Source organism: Lygodium microphyllum, chromosome 15, assembly GCF_053477565.2.
Source record: "Lygodium microphyllum isolate KBCC chromosome 15, Lygodium_microphyllum_v1.1.10, whole genome shotgun sequence".
Taxonomy (NCBI): Eukaryota; Viridiplantae; Streptophyta; class Polypodiopsida; order Schizaeales; family Lygodiaceae; genus Lygodium; species Lygodium microphyllum.
The window spans coordinates 91,645,378-91,661,605 of record NC_141149.1 but is presented as its reverse complement, the minus strand read 5'-3'; the positions used below and the strand labels follow the sequence as shown (position 1 = coordinate 91,661,605).

Sequence of the window (16,228 nt, the reverse complement as noted above, 5' to 3'; positions counted from 1 at the left end):
GTTCTCGTTCTGGGCAGCGTGATGAAATGTGGCCTGGGTGGCCGCAAGTCCAGCATGTGACTGGATCTTGGCTTGGCCCTCCAAAGCCTCTGCCTCTTGCTCTTCCTAAAGCCATCACCAGCACTGGTCGATAGTCCATCAGGACTGGGTTGCCCTCCTCGTCATAGGATATGTACGGGTTGACATATGTTTCTTCCTCATTAGGCTCATCCACAAAGTGAACAGGAGCATCGCTAGATGGGTGGGTTACAAAAGGCCCTAGTGGTCTGGGTATACCAGTTGGGTTCATCTCCAGCCTAGGTATGGCAGATCTTGAGTCGCTCGGTGCCGGGAGAGCTAACTGGGCTCCCCTCCCAAAGAAATTGGGTGGCCTATTACCTAAGTATGGAGGGTTGTACTGCTACGCGTATGGGAATCTCCTCGGCATTCTGCAATGCACTGCATCATGCCCGAATCTACCGCAATTTGAGCACGGCCGAGATCTAGGATCTTGGCACTCAACTGGGAGGTGATTGCCGCCGTAATATATACATTGTACATGCGATCTCATAGGCTTCCTCACCAGCTCTTGCAACCGTACAATCTCCACTCTCATTTCTGCCATCCCCTGGTCATGGTCTACACTCTTTCCCTTATCCTGCACACTAGCAGTTGCTTTTCCCTCCGAAGTAGTTAATCTCTCTGGGTCCCTTTGGCTTGCACTCTCTCGGTTGGTAGTCCTCATGCTGCGTTCCCTGAGTTGATCATCTACGCGTATTGCCTCCTCGAAAACTATAGCTAGCACGTCTCGTTGCAAGGTGGAGTTACTGGCTAAAGCCTTGTAGAGATCCTCACTCTGAATCTCGTTCATGAACACTGTAGACAGTGCCCTCTCGGTAGGTCGCTCATTGGCAGGGATTCTCTTGTAGAGGCTACGCACCTGAGTGACGTAATCCCTAACGTCTTCCTTTTCCCTTTGACTGATATTCATCAACCTAACGATGAGTTATCCGAATACCCTGCCTCCGAAAATCTCTTGATGAAGAGGCCCTTAAGGCGAACAAAGTTCATACGTGCTGCGTCATCTAGACTAGAATACCAGGTCCTCCCCTTATCGCCTAAGCATAGGCCGAAAGCTTGATCTCACTGTGCAGGGTCAGTAAGACCGTTTGCCTTACACACTTGCTCGAACTGCTCCATGAAGCTGTACGGGTCACTACTAGATTCGTATCTAGCTAGTTGTTTTGCTACGATGGGGATTCTAGCCTGTCCTTTAGCCCCTTGCGTGACTCCCAATCCCGATAGTAGCGCGGTGGCTAGGGCAGTAGCACTCTGTTCAACGGACGTATTGTCCAAGAGTCGCTTTGCTACCAGTTCGCTCAATGTCATGTCAGCCTCTGCTGCCCGTTCCCTCTCTACATTCAGTCCAAATTTGGCCGCTCCAGCTAGGTCTAGCACTCGTCTAGCCTCGTACATATCAACGTCTTGTTGTAGCCTTCTAGCCCTTTGCTCATGGTTGTAGGCAATTATGCCTTCTAGCGCTCTCTTGATTGCTCTTCTCTCTTCTTCCAGGTTTGCTACCACTTCCTCTACAGGTCTGCCTTGGATCACAGTCCTAGTGGGTAGATCATAGTTGTGGACCAGTTCCTGGACTGAGGTTGGAAATTCTCCTAAGTCTAATTGGTCCTCTCCTCGTTCGCCTCTTGATCCCGACATTGTTTCTACTTCCAGCTCCACGAGGTTATCAATAAATCCAAGCAGCTCCGACAACGTCCAAACCTCTATATTGATGCTTTCGGTGTTTTCGTGTCTTCTCCAGGTCCTACTAGTGGGGCACTCAGACACCTGTCTAAGTCTTGGGGTATTCTCCTACTAGTGGGTTCCTTAATGTTATTAGATATCCTGATGTGTTCCTTGTTATTTGAAAGCAACTGCAATCTTTATTCACACGTTATGCTTAGTGCTTTCATGGTGCTTGGTGCGAAAACAAGCTTTTCTCTTTTCTTGCAGTGCAAACTTAGTGGAACACAAGAGTGAAATGCTGATGCAGAAAGCGTTTAATGCGAACTCCACTCTGTTTCTCTCCACATTCTTAGCCTGATTTGAGTTCTAAGCTCGCTTCCCGCCTATTCTATGGTCTTTCTGAAGGTCTGTGCTGCGTTTTTCTATGCTGCTCTAAGTTCGATTGGTCTCTGAGATTCTAATGGTCGAACTGGGCCTTGGGGGTATTCAGGGTTGTGTCCTGGGGGTCAAGTCTGTGGCAGGGTCAACTAAAGATCCTTATTTTTCCTTCTGGCAGGATGGTCCGATTCCGATTCTAAGAATCGGACAGGGTGTTCCGATTCTTGCAGTCGGACGGCGTGGTCCGATTCTTAGAGTAGGACAAGTCAGTCTGATTCCTAAAATTGTTTGGTCCGATCCGAATGTTGGATGGTCCGACTATGATGGGCAGTCCGAGTGCCATGTGGCACGTCTGATCGGACTGTCCAATTCTGGGAGTCGAACAGGACTCGTCCGACTCCCTCAGTCGGATGATCCCATTCTGGGAATCGGACCGTCCGACTCCAGGACTCGGATAGTCCGATTCTGGGAATCGCACCACTGAGACCTGGTCCGACTGCGTCTGGCGACAGGCGCGATTCCGACGCATTTCGATCCCACTTGACGCTTGCTACACACAATCACAAAAGACTTTCCAGATCTAATTAGGGCACTACTAAGAAGCACCAGACTCACCTGGAGCAGCACAAATCGATGGCACCCAGAATCGTGATAGCGCTCCCTCTTCCTGGCAACCAGAAGCTCTCTCTCTCTCTCTCTCACAAAGCTAACCAGCAAAATGAGGTTTGTCCTAGTCTCCCAAGTCTCTTAAGGTCCTTTTCTAGTACTACAAAACCTTAAAGCCAGTTCTATTTTCCCTGTTTTACCCAGAAATTTAAATTTGGTCCCCTGTTTCCCTGTTTTCAACAGCAGCCAAAACCTCTGTTTTCTCTTTTCTTAACCTAATCTAACATTAATCTAGTGCAGCCAAAATGCAAAACAGAGATGTAGAATGGTAGTCCTACACTAATGCTTCCAATAAACCAAAATACTTACTTGTTTCACGGATTAAAACCTCCTAAATCTCCTAGCTATCTCGAGCACCGGTTCGGGCTGCAAACCCTACTTCTATGCTCGATTTGATGCACACAATGCTCAAGGCTCGATTCCGTCGGTCTTGGCAACCGAACCAAAATGAAGGGGAGCTACGAGCTCTACCCCGAGACCTACGGACCACTTATTGCTCAAGTGTTTCGAACCGAGCGGCCATGGCTACCTCTCACATAGCCAACGCGCAATGCCTACCTTACGGGTGTAGTGAGCTTACCTTGATGCTCGATCGAGTACCCTCCTCTTTCTTGCACATCGGTAGCTCCATGATCCTTGAGGCAAGCTCAAGCAACCTCAATCCCTCTGCCATAAGCTTCATCCTCCATAGCCAAGCACGAGACAAGAGAAGAGAAGAGAAGAGGGGAAGATGAAGAGAGAAGATGGAGAGCTTCTTCTCCAAAATCCCTCACTCTCACGCAATCACTCCCTCACTCCCTTATACTCTCAATCCCTCTCTCAAGCACAAGCAAGAAGGCAAAAAACAAGAGAAGAAGAAGAAGAAGCTTTGGCCACACACAAGAATGAGCTTCTCTTTCACTTTTCAACTTTATATACATGCCCTACTTTTCATGGGCGGCCATCCCCTTTTTTACATGGCCAGCCATTAGCCTAGGCCCATTTCTCATTTCCCACCGTTCTAGTCTATCCTTTTCCCAACTAATGCATACAATTTGCACAGGAGTGAGCCTGGCGCTCTCTTACAAGGATTCGGGAGCGCTTTCACACTCAATGGTGCACTTTTTACTCTTTTACTTTCCTTGGGCGACTCTAAGACTTCCTGAGGGTCGTGCCCGTACTTTTAATTATTTCAAGGTCTGGTTACAGGTTAAGGCGCCTTTTTCTTCCTTTTGTCCTGCGTCTTTTGCTATTTCCTTTTTTCCATTTTCCGCTCCTCTGTGCTGCGGTAAACACACATGCAGGTCTGGCGGTTGGGAGTTGGCTGGCCCAGATGTAAGAGGATGGAGGGTGTAAACGCCGCCCATAGCAACACTTGGAAACTCCAAAGCAATACCTTTGGTCGTGTGAGGCAGCACAACTTGTGTGGAGAGAAGCCTGCCACATTCTCTGTCATGTGGCACCCAACCTTGGATGTATCTTGTGGCTGCTCATAGGCAGTCAGCCAGAGGCCGTCACCTTTTGTATCAGGCCGGGATGCAGGATACGATTTTCATCATTGAGGTTGGGTCTTGCGCAGTGGTTGGCTTAGAGGCCTTACCCAACCACCAAGTACTGGAGCCCACATTAGACCACTCAGAGGTATGGGAGATTGTACGAAGTCTTATAGGATGGCACATCTGGAAGACATGCTGTTAGAAGGTTTTTTGGCGGGGAGTGCCTTTCAATACAGGCGACTTTGGTAGAGCTTTGGACTTCCATCATCTAGTCCCTTTGCGGCCGGTGGGACCAGGTGCAGGGCAATTCTCGAGCTCGTCAAGAGCTCCGTTTTCACTTTCTATGCACCTAGGTGGCTAGGACTTGTCCTTCATGATCCAGGCAAGCAGCCCTAGATGGCCGCCATACACCACCCCTCCATGGCTTCTTGCCTGCGTCCCCCCCCAGACTGCCTTGAGAGTCTTGTATACATGATGTATTTGTGATTTGCATCAACTCCAGCTAGTCTATTGAGCATGAGCACTCCGTTGTAATCAACCTTTTGAGTAATATAATTAGCCACATTTTACTTGCAAAAAAAAAAAGGATATCATTCAAACCACCTTGGTTGTGCCCCCTTCATGATCTCCTTTTTCTATTCTTGTAGCCTTGTGTTTTTTGTAGCCTTTTGGCTTCATGTATTGTTGTCGATGTGTATTTGAGTGCGCTTGGCTGGCTAGAAGGCCCTTTGTGTGTTTGTGTGTGTATGTGTGTGTGTGTGTGTGTGTGTGTGTGTGTGTGTGTGTACCCAAGAAAAGAGAATTCTATTAATGACACCTTGGAGAAAACCCCTAAGGTAAATACAAAGTACAAGGAACTTTGTGAAGAGTAACTAAGTACATTAAAAATACAATGATTGTGTGAATAACGAATCTAGTGGGCTATAATGCCGGACCATCTGAGGGGTGGTATGAAAGGTGTTTGAATCCCAAATCTGTAAGAAAGCCTCTCTTTTCTTCCTCATCCTCTCAGAGCTGCTCCCCTGCATCCTCTTCCATCAAGAGAGAGAGAGCCGTCAGCCATCAGACGTGGAGGCTGCCACCTAGGGTTTCACCTATGCGTTTGAGATTTTTGATCCCACCTAGGGCTTCGCCTATGCACCTGCGATTTTTGCTCCATTCTAGGGTTTCGCCTATGTGCCTGCAACTTCTGCCCCGTGTCAGCAGTCACCTCTGCCCTACAACTTTTGCTCCAGCATCGTCAGCCATCTGGGAGCTGCTGCAAACTATTCTGCACCCTGTTCGCGACCTGTGCAAGGACCCACCCTACATATCTGCTCATCATCCTGCTCTCCTGCTTTCTGAGCAGGCCGCCCTGCTGTCCTGTCCTCTGTGTAGGATGCCCTGCCTGTGGCTGGTGGGTGGTTTTCCTCCTGCACAGCCTGTTGCTCTTCTAGGCTTTGCCTGCTGTGTGTCGGGCCAAGCCAACCTGTGGAAATGGAGGGAGAATGTTCTGATGGGCCTGCCCATTTATGGAAGGCCTAGATTAGGCTGCCATGGACCCATTGCTTGAATCCCTGGGTCCAGCTATAGAAATGGAAGAAGACACAGCTGAAGAAGATGACATGGTCAATTGCACCGAGGAGATGGCATCACCCCCTCTTGATGTTCAACCGTCTATCAAATGCAGCAAGCATCTTCATGATGAGTTCACTGCTACTCCTGAAGCCTCTAGTATGGGTGATTCTCCGCCTCGCTCATATGGTTAGGCAGTGTCAAGCATTTTCACGTAAACAGAAAACCCTTAGAGTTGTCTTCTTGATAGGATTTTTTTTGTTTGATTTTTTGAGTGACTGGTTGTCTTGATTGGAGCAGGATTTTGATGATTGTTGCTAGACATTCTAAATCAGGTATACTTTCTTGCCAATATCTTTGCACATTACAAGGATTATGGGTTCATGAGCACTTCACCTTGCACTTGTCACATGCACTGCACTCAAGGGTCTTCTCCTGATTTTCTCAATTGCTTCCATGCCATGGGTTGGGTTAATACGTTCTTTGCACCATCGTTGAGCACTAGCACCGCATGATGCCTATTGCAACTATATGCAGTAAAACGTAGAAGCATGCGCACTTGAGAGAGCACCTTTTATTGTGCATGCACGAGTGTTGGGATATCCATCACTAAATTAGGAACTTTAGATTAAGAGGGAAAGGTGGTTGGGTGAGTTTGAAGGTCGTAAAGAACTCCTTCAGTTGTAAGAAGGGTTGTTTACTTGGTCAACATCATCAGGACCACTATTTTTCAAAGTTATTGTGAGATTTGGGTTGGTGGAGCAGAGTACAATATTTTTTTTAACATTGAGTGTTGAGAGGTGAGGTTAAGGATCATAAAATAATCAAGGAATTATGCTTGCATCTTTCATGATACACAGGCACTCATAGACCAGACTAGTCACAAATCTTCTCAATGCATCCATATCTGTGTATAGCATTGTTTGTATGATGGCATGGCAAGTTTTGACTATGCACTTCCTCTTCAAAATCCATGTGTCACTGAGCACGGAGTTGATCTTCAAAGCATATTTCTCATTGGAAGACATAGGGGAGGTTTGAATTTTTCTTGAAAAAGGTGCATCAAAAGACAATACTTTCTAGTAGTCATTGCGTATAGTAGAGATAGGACATTCACTTTCACAGTTGAGGAGAATGGCCACCTCCAGCGAGAGGACCTTGACCTTACAACACTCAGTGGCTTCTCCAAGTAGAGAATCAGAGTAGTGGCACACTTTCAAAGAATATGGCACATAGACCCAGACCCAACCACTTGTCTTATAGATGGATGGAGATATTGGGCATACCAGAGGAGGCCTCTACAGAGACTTCAGTGGGATCAAAGAGAGTGGGTGTGGAGGGATCCCTTCCTTGATAGGCCATCCAACATCCCCTTCTTTGGCTACACTACTAGATTGGGATAGAGGATACAGATGAGCATGATTAGAGCACAGCTTGCAGCCATCCCTCATTGGCATAGAGAGGGAGTCTCAGATGAGTTCCTATACGACTTTTGGAGGTGGCTACATGACATCTTCAATCCCAGGAAGATATCTCTCTTTCTATGGCTTCTAGCCCATAGGAGTTTAGCAGTTGGCACTTGGCTAGGATATGGCAGGGACCCAGTGGCTTACGTGCTATGTGGTGAGCCAGAGGAGACACAAGACATTGCCTCTAGGAGTGTCCTAGAGCCCAAGAGATTTGGAGGAGAGCTCTTAGGATAGTATTCCATGGTACAATAAAGTCTATCGTGGCAACATGGGGGGCTGTAGCTTGGGTCACTGACAGAGGTCCAGCTTGCGGCTATGAGGACACTCAAGGGAGCATTTCTTTTCTCATCATTGGACAGCATCTGAGCAGGATCCCTACCCTAGACTACTCACAGACACAGTGGACTCAGGGACATTGTCACAGATGGGAGCTGATTTCCAGCATTATAGCCTGGTACATATGGATTGCAAGATGTAGCTAGGTCATTGATCTTCAGGATATACCCACTGGGGAGTCTTTATCGAGGATTTTGACAGAGATAGTCCATACTCTCCGTGGGAGATGGGAGAGGTTGCAGGGCAACTCTGAGAGGATGAGGAAGAAAAGAGAGGCTTTCTTGAGGATTTGGGATTTAGACACCTTCTTTCACACTGTCCCTCAAATGCTCTGGCACTTTAGCCCACCAGATTGGTTGTTTACACAACCATTGTATCTTTGATGTACTTAGTTACTCTTCACAGAGTTTCTTGTACTTTGTATTTACCTTAGGGGGACTTTCTCCCACGTGTTATTAATAGAGTTCTCTTTTCTGGGGAAAAAAAAAAGACGATACTTCGTGCTTTGAGCTCCAAGATTTGTGCTTGGATTTTATTTAGAAGTTGTTATTCTTCCTCAAGCTTGGGTTTCTTCGACACTCTGTTTTGTTTGGGTTTGCCTTACTCTTGAGAATAAGGGGAGCTGTTGATTACATGATCTCATAGATCTTACTAGCATGCTTTGATTATCGTATAAGAAGAGGATGGACTTTGTCTACATGGTTACGTATTGGGTTTTACAAGGAGAGAGTACTTTGAAGTACACATCAGTTTTTGGAATTACTCACTTTAGTTTGAATGATTTATTATGGTGCTCCCAAAAGGTCATTGAAGGAAGAAAGGAAGTGAAGCTTGGAATAGGCACGTTAAAATATTTTTTAATGGCTAAGGCTATTAGGCCTTAATGTAAATTTTAAAAGGAAAATATTTAAAAAAGCTTTAAAAACACTAGCTGTTTTTTTTTGGGAAGCTATAAAAGTGGAAGTGTATTCGTATTGAGGGGAGGAGGAAGCATAAACTGGAGAGCAGGGCCTAATGAAGGAGATTGATCATCATGATTAAGGCAGCCGTACATAATTATCGTTCGCGGTGGTTGTCTATCAGAATGCTAGAAGGGGCCACTTCTCTACGTGGAGAGTGCTTTTGATAAGTGAACTGCAGTATGGAGCGGTTTGCCATGGGCTTGTTCAACTTGCTAGAGCTTGGAGGGCTAGATCGCATGCTTATGAGGGACTGGTTTACGTGATATTATGGCAGTGCTGATTTGGCTGCTAGTTCAATGATTGATGGGGCCAACTTGCATGCGTATGAACTGGCTGTGGTGGCACGTTAGCAGGGGTTTTTCGCCATGGAAGCTGACTGAAGTTTTGAAGAAGCTCTTAGTCATTGTTGATCTCCTAGTGTGATTTGTGAGGAGCCACCATGATCCTGTTCGTAAGTGGATGGTTAATGTGTTTGTAGTTGGAGGCTACCATTGTGATTATGGAGATTTTTCCGAGTTGGAGTTGATTTCAGTGCCAAATTCTTGGGAAGTAAGTCTGCAAGTATTTGCATGTGTAAACTTGATAAATGTGAAGTAGAGAATCATGACACATAGCAAATCATTGGAGTACAGATTGAAATTTCATAATGCATAGAAAGTATGAAGTTGATGTGCTAAAAGGGAAGTTAAATGTGTTTTGGATTTAGAATATAGTGTTTTGAGAAAGTCTGATTGTGTGTTTTGCAAATGTGTTTTTTATATGCTTGCTTAGCGTTTTTTGTTTCTAAGTTGCATGAGATGCAATTTGCTTCGAGGCTTTGTAAAAACTAGAGATACAGATGCGTGGTGGACTCCACGCCCCCCCCCACCCAAAAAAAAAAAAAACACAAGACCTTCATGTATGTGTTATGTCGTTTGTTGCTCTTCTTTATGTGTGCTTCAGGCTTCAAGAGGTATTATTGTTGTTTGATGGATTGGGTTTGCTAGTGTTTGGTCATGTGTTCTTGGAGTTTCTAATCAAGTTTAGTACCTCAGCAGAGTCATATATGACAACTGGTATTTTTTTCTCGTCTTCTTGGGTTGTGATGTATGATTCCATACTTCACCGCTCGTGAAACAGCAGCTTCCGCTTTACAAGATTTGTCACAACCAAATTGGGCAGTTGCTTGAGTTTGCAAATTCCCTCCCGGAAGAATATGTTGAGCATAATCATCGAGCCATCCTTGCCTGTGCAGAGGAGGAGGTTCTGGATACAGAAGTGCGGACTCACTAGTTCTTCGCTCCTTTTTGACCTTTCATGAGTGAGGTGTCATTATCTTCTTCACGGGTCCGATTCCCGTGCTTGCCAAGATTCGTCAATGGTTGACCTCTATTTTTTAGACCGATGGCATGGAGGAGATCTTTGCTGGTCTGCGTGGGTTTTGTGAGGTTGTTCTTCTTTCTGCTTTGGCTGAGGATATCCTCCTCCAAATGCATCCCCTTTTCTTTGACAAGCAACTGGTGCATATTGTCTCTTGGCATCCACTGCCAAAATTCCAATCTTTGCTAAAGTAACAATGTCTAATTTGGGTGGAAGTTGAGAATTGCACAGCGGTTTACTGGGCCCTTCTCAAGGATGCAAAGGCTGCCTAAGGCCATGTATTGATCCCCCAAGCCTAAAGGCAACCAATAGGAATAGATTGTGCATACTGTAGGACACTGCCAGTAAATGAGCCGCGACCCAATTGGTTGCATCTCAATTGTACGGGCATGCAACCTCTTTGGTTCGGGCTCAAGTGGGGTACTTTTGCTGGCCATTGTTTCTCCTGTGATTAACTAGGTCATTTCATGGGCGGATCGTAAGAGTGCCTTGGCGGATCAACCCATGGACAGGGACCAAAACATGCCTTCACACTCTCTTGACCAACAGATTTCTCAGCTCAATCAGAGTCCAAAGGGAAGCAACCCGCTTCTTCGGACTTGGAAATGTCAAAAGACGCAGGATCTAGAGTATGGCAGATGCTATGGCGGATGGAACATGAAGACCAAACTCATGATGACATAGAGAAGTAGAGACAAACTATTACACAAGTGAATTAGGTTCCAAGATGGAAGCTTGGACTCATAAACACAATCTTGTGTAGGACTGCTAACAAAGACAAGATACTTAATTTAAAGTACAAAGCATCATGAAATTGTATTCATTTCATATGAAAAGTGATAGTTAAGTACAATGCTTTATAGTTGCTGGATGGATAGTAGTTTTCTCTTTCTATGCATATGGAATTTCAATTTGCCTGCATATCCTAAGCCCAAAATTGCCTCATACAAAGAGGCTACAATAGATGTGATTGCAAATATCTCAACACCCCTCCTCAATCATAACCACAAAGTACAAAGTGTGTAGAGGCTTTAGTGAAAGCAACACCTGCAAACTGTGAGAACACCATAAACATGACAAAACACTAGGGGCTGTCGCAGAAAAGACTAAGTGTGGGTACCACAAACATGATGGTCATCCAGAGGCTCTAAGAGAGGCCTCACAGAGGCTGTAGTACAAGCTTATGTCAGAAGCAAATAGGACTAGGCATTACAAGGCTAAAAACGTCTAGTAAAAAGTTGGGTCAAGGACCAGCAGGTCCTTGAAATTTTCATCATTTCTGTTGACATAGATATTCAATTCATTGTAGGTCTTCTTGTCGATGTAGTCCAGCTTGCTCTTTTTGATCCCATACTTGTACTTCACCTTGCTCTTTTGGTCTTCAGAGTCTTCATAATTTTTTTGCTTCTTCTTCTTATTCTTTTTCTCTTTGATCTTTTGGTTCTCTTTTTCTTGGTCTTTTTTGCTTGCATTAGTCTTCATGTCCCCCTCAAGAAAAGATATCATTATCTTTCAGGCAATGGAAATAACTGCAAACTTTTGCACTTTCATGTCTTCAAGGTCTTCACATGGGTACATTGATGGCATTTGGATATAGGTAGCTCCATGTCTTCCTGTAGGTAGAGTAAGATCTTCTACGTAGTACAAGTGAGTAACAAGAGTAGTTGTGTCACCCTTGATAGCATGTGTCCATATGAAAAAATTCATTTTGGTCATTGAGTATTAGCTTCAAATCTGAGATAAATCAATAGTGAGTTGATTCTTGAATGTGCTAACAAGCACAAGTGATGGGGCAGTATCAAATCCCACTATGTAGTATCAAAAGATACTATGGTTTTGAAGATGATGATTCTTTTTGCTTGATGTTTGATGTTACCTCTTAAGCTTGAAATGAAATGGCTATGGCTTCCTTTTGTTAGGGTTTGACAGGGGCTTGATAAAATGACTGTAGCAGCTCATGTACTAAACCATTTGCCATAAAATTTCATGGGGAGAGGAAGCTTAGGTCATGACCTTGAAAAGCCCTAGGGCTGCAGCATGAAATTCATCACGAAATGATGGTGCTGCTGTGCGATCTACTGCTGTAACGAAATGCGCCTGATTCTGATACAGTCACAATGCCGGGCTTATTCTACATTAATCAGGTCCATTTTTGTGCCACGCTGAAGCGTCTTGAGCAGAGGAACAATTGTGTAGAAGAAAGCATGAAGAGTAATGCCCTCTATTGCAAGATCTAGCTCCTCAAAGCTGGCAGGGTCTGGCTATGGCAGATACACACAGGGTAGAAGTTGTAAGAGTTGACAATCCCGAGCTCTGTGATGAGCAATGTCGTGCTGAAACATAACAAAGAGAGGCGCCTTGAGTCATGAAAGATATGCCTAGAAGAAGATATCAAAAAATATTGATTGTGGAGAGAGAGATGAAATCTCCAAGCTGCTTGGCTATGGTTTCCAAGTAGGTAAAGTGAGGAGAAGAAGTGGGAGAAGAGGTCCTGAGCTGGGGATTAAGCTCAAGCTACATGACAATGAAAGGGAGCTGAAGAAGTAGTACCATGCCCGACTGGGCTTTGATACCATGTCAAAAGACGCAGGATCTAGATTTTGACGTGGGATCTAGAGTATGGTAGATACTATGGCGGATGGAAGATGAAGACGAAACTTATGATGACATAGACAAGTAGAGACAAATTGTTACATAAGTGAATTAGGTTCTAAGATGGTAGCTTGGACTCATAAACACAATCTTGTGTAGGACTGACAAAGACAAGATACTTAACTGAAAGTACAAAGCATCATGACATTGTATTCATTCCATATGAAAACTGGTAGTCAAGTACAATGCTTTATAGTTGCTAGATGGGTAGCAATTTTCCATTTCTGTGCATATGGGATTTAGTCTGCCTGCATGTCCTAAGCCCAGATCTGTCTCATACAAAGAGGCTACAATAGGTGTGATTACAAATATCTTAATAGGTGTGATTGCAACCATCCTAATCATCACCGCATGCCCATGACCCTACTCTATGGGATCGAAGGTATCCAAGTTTTTCCTACCCAGCCGATCTGCCTTCATCTTCAGGGTCTGAAAATCAGTGGCCCAACCCCTTTGCAATGCTGGGTGACTTCTTTGAAGATGGTGTAGTGGAGACATTGGCAGCTAAAGCCCAGGCCCATGTGGCTAAATCCCACCGAAACAGTTGATCTTTTGTGTCTATTTAGTCCCGAGGTGACTTTTACGCTCTTGTCTTGTGTCTTGTTGTGTTTACTAAATTCATTGTACTTGGTTCATACATGATGGCCTAGAACCAACTTGCACTTTGTAATCTTGATATATTGTATTTTTTTTTCTTAAGTAATATAAAATTACCCATTACAAATAGAGAGAGAGAGAAAGAAAGAAAGAAAGAAAGAAAGATATATTAACGTCTACATAAGGCCAATGTGGCCTATGAGAAAATCCAGAGTACATCCATGTCTAATGTCATCTCATCAGTAAGGTAAAGATAATATTACAAATAGGTGGGTGGCCTATGAAACAATACTGAAAATAACTATATGATGGGACTATACTAGAGAGAGAGAGAGAGATTCTTCGATATTGGGGCTGTTGGCATAACTGGACCATTATGAATGCTTTTCTTTTTGACTCCGCCGATAATGTTCAGCGACATATTGCGAGGCTTAAGGGCCTTTTGTATTGGCAGTTGGATCTTCTCCGGCATTCTGATTTGCTCTCTAGGGAGGACTTCCGTCCCTGGCTTATGGCAATTTCATCTGCCCCCTTGCCATAACTTTGTAACTTGTAGCACTTAGCCCCTCTACACATGATGGCCTGAATTGGCGTCATGTATCTTGTAATCAAGTTATCTTGTACTTTTTTTCGTAATTAATACAATTACCTTTCACGAAAAAAAAAAGAGAGAGAGTTTCTCTTTTACGAAAAAAAAAAAAGAGAGAGAGTTTCTCGGATGACCTGATGGTCTGATGTAACAGAAAGTAAGAGATACACAGAGAGAATGCTGATCTGATGGTCTGATGTAAATCTTTACTACTTAATTCAATTATCTTCACGAAAAAAAAGAGAGAGAGAGAGGTTTACCCGCCTCCAGCTTTTGCATAAGCTTTGTAAGTTGACCTGGTCACCTCTCCTACAGTGTGTTCCTCATCAATGGTGATTTTTCCTTTTCTGATCCATGTGTTTTCCTGCAATTCCCTGCCAACAGCTTCACTAGTAGTTTTAGGTTCTGATATCAGGCTATCTTCTCCTTGGTTATTATGAACCGGATCATCTGCAATCAAGTTCGCATTTTCATGAAGACCATCTCTGGGCACCTCCTGCAGCCTTCCTTTCTCAATGCAGTAGACATGATCACATAGGTCGATTGCCATTTTATTATGAGTCACCAAAACTACTGTCCGGTTTCTGAAAACTCCATGCACAACATGTTTAATGAGATGATTTGCTGTTGGGGCATCAACTGCAGCTAATGGATCATCGAGGAGAACAATTGGAGCTGAGCTGTAGCATGCACGAGCAAGGCTGATACGTGCCTTTTGGCCTCCACTCAAGTTTACACCTCTTTCACCCTGAATATGGAATTTTTTTTTAGAACTGCTAGTTTCTACAAAGACATTGTCTGACATGATTAAATGTAGCATGAAAAGCTTGCCTTCAGAGAGACTGTTTCAGTTTTCTTTCTTTAGTAAGGTGCTTATATTATAACAGAATGATTGGTTTATGAAAGGCCACTTGGCTGGCACACAGAACCAAGAGCGATGGTTTCAATTCTGAAAATCAAGAAACAGCTCATTGAAGACCTTGCACAAGGATAGACAGAGCATATGTCTACAAGGTGTCACAGATATATGAATTCACCCTAACAAATTATTTTATGTTACAGTGCCTAATTAAAGTGCATGAGATCAAATGGCCTGAAAAGGGGGATCACAACAAAGTTGAAGCTACATCAAATCCGTACAAGGTCTCTGAGGGCTGTCTAAGAGGATGGGGAAGGAAATGATGTTAGCCACAAACGGACAGTCCAACTGCTCTGTGTCTTTCCAAATCTTGGATCTTGCCGGCTTGCATGCTGATGAATAGTTGTACTATTTAGTGTATTCTGATTCGGTACGAGTCTGAGATGTATTCTGGGAGAAAAACTTGTCATGTGATCTGAGTCATGGAGTATTCTGAGCATTCTGTGTCTATTTATGCAATCAGTTCTTTTCTGTTGTGTCATCTGTTTGAATAATATGAGTGTCTTTCTTTTCTTTCTGATGGTGATAAGAATGTTTTCTGTATTTGGACACCATTGTTATGTACTAGCAGCTGTCCAACTGTTAGGACTTGGTGACCATGATGAACTGATTTGTAGGTGTTGAAGCACAATGTAAATGATAACAAGTTCTGTGCTGGTTGGTTGATCATGCAGAAAAGTCCTTTGCCAACATCTTGACCTCATTTCCAAGATTCCTGTGCTCCTAATCTAGGACCTAATCTTACTGTCATCAATTATGGTCTCTCTCCATCCTGTTCACACTGACAGTGGCACTGCATGCTACTGCACCTGACCCCACTCCCCCCCCTCTTCCACCTCATGGAGTGGGGCGTCCACTTGGGATTTAGATGGGTGTGCAGAGGGCAGAGTTTCCACTATCTAGGGTTCTAGGTGGGACTTGACATCACCCCCACCCAGCAGTTTCTACTAGTCCTTGACTCTATTCGGAGCAAGCTGACCTATTGAAGTACTCCTCGCCTCTCCCTTGTGGGCTGAGCTCTGGTGGTCAACCAGATCCTCCTAGCGATGGCTTGGTACATCGCCTCATGTTGGTGCTTCTCCTCTTCTTGTGCTGCTCAACTTCCCTGCCTAGTGCAAAATTTCCTCTAGGCCGAGTCGAATAGTTCTAGGGACTCTCGGGCCAAGGTGGCATGGGCGACCATCATTCGGCATCCATCAGAGGGAGGGCTTGGGATCATTGACCCACAGTATCAGAGTATGGCCCTTTTGGGCAAGCTTGTAGTCCGCGGTGTCACACCAGGAAAGCAGACTTAGAAGGTCCTACTACAAAAGGGCCTCCAGGAGTGTAGACCGAGGCTTGGCGGGGATTGGAATCCGTGCTTGAGATGGATCTTCACGAGGGCCTAGATCACCCCCCCCAAGATCCCCCTTCCTAGGTATCTTACTTCGTGTGTGGAACGGCCTCCATAAGGTACTAATTCAGAGCTCCCCAAGTTGCCAGGAGGAGATAGATTGTCAGCTAGTGATTTGGAACCCCCAGGTAAGAGATCAAGAGGGGGTACAGATCGG

At 44.6% G+C, this 16,228-nt stretch overlaps 1 protein-coding gene across 1 annotated transcript in view; it reads right to left on the bottom strand.

Annotated features, from left to right (window-relative positions):
• LOC148024757 (uncharacterized) overlaps nucleotides 1-16,228 on the bottom strand; it is a 257,074-nt gene that overhangs the window by 45,221 nt on the left and 195,625 nt on the right. Inside the window, exon 11 of the mRNA XM_087694408.1 lies at nucleotides 14,020-14,507. Coding sequence (XP_087550534.1) covers nucleotides 14,020-14,507 — 488 coding nt within the window. The remainder of the gene's footprint in view (nucleotides 1-14,019; nucleotides 14,508-16,228) is intronic.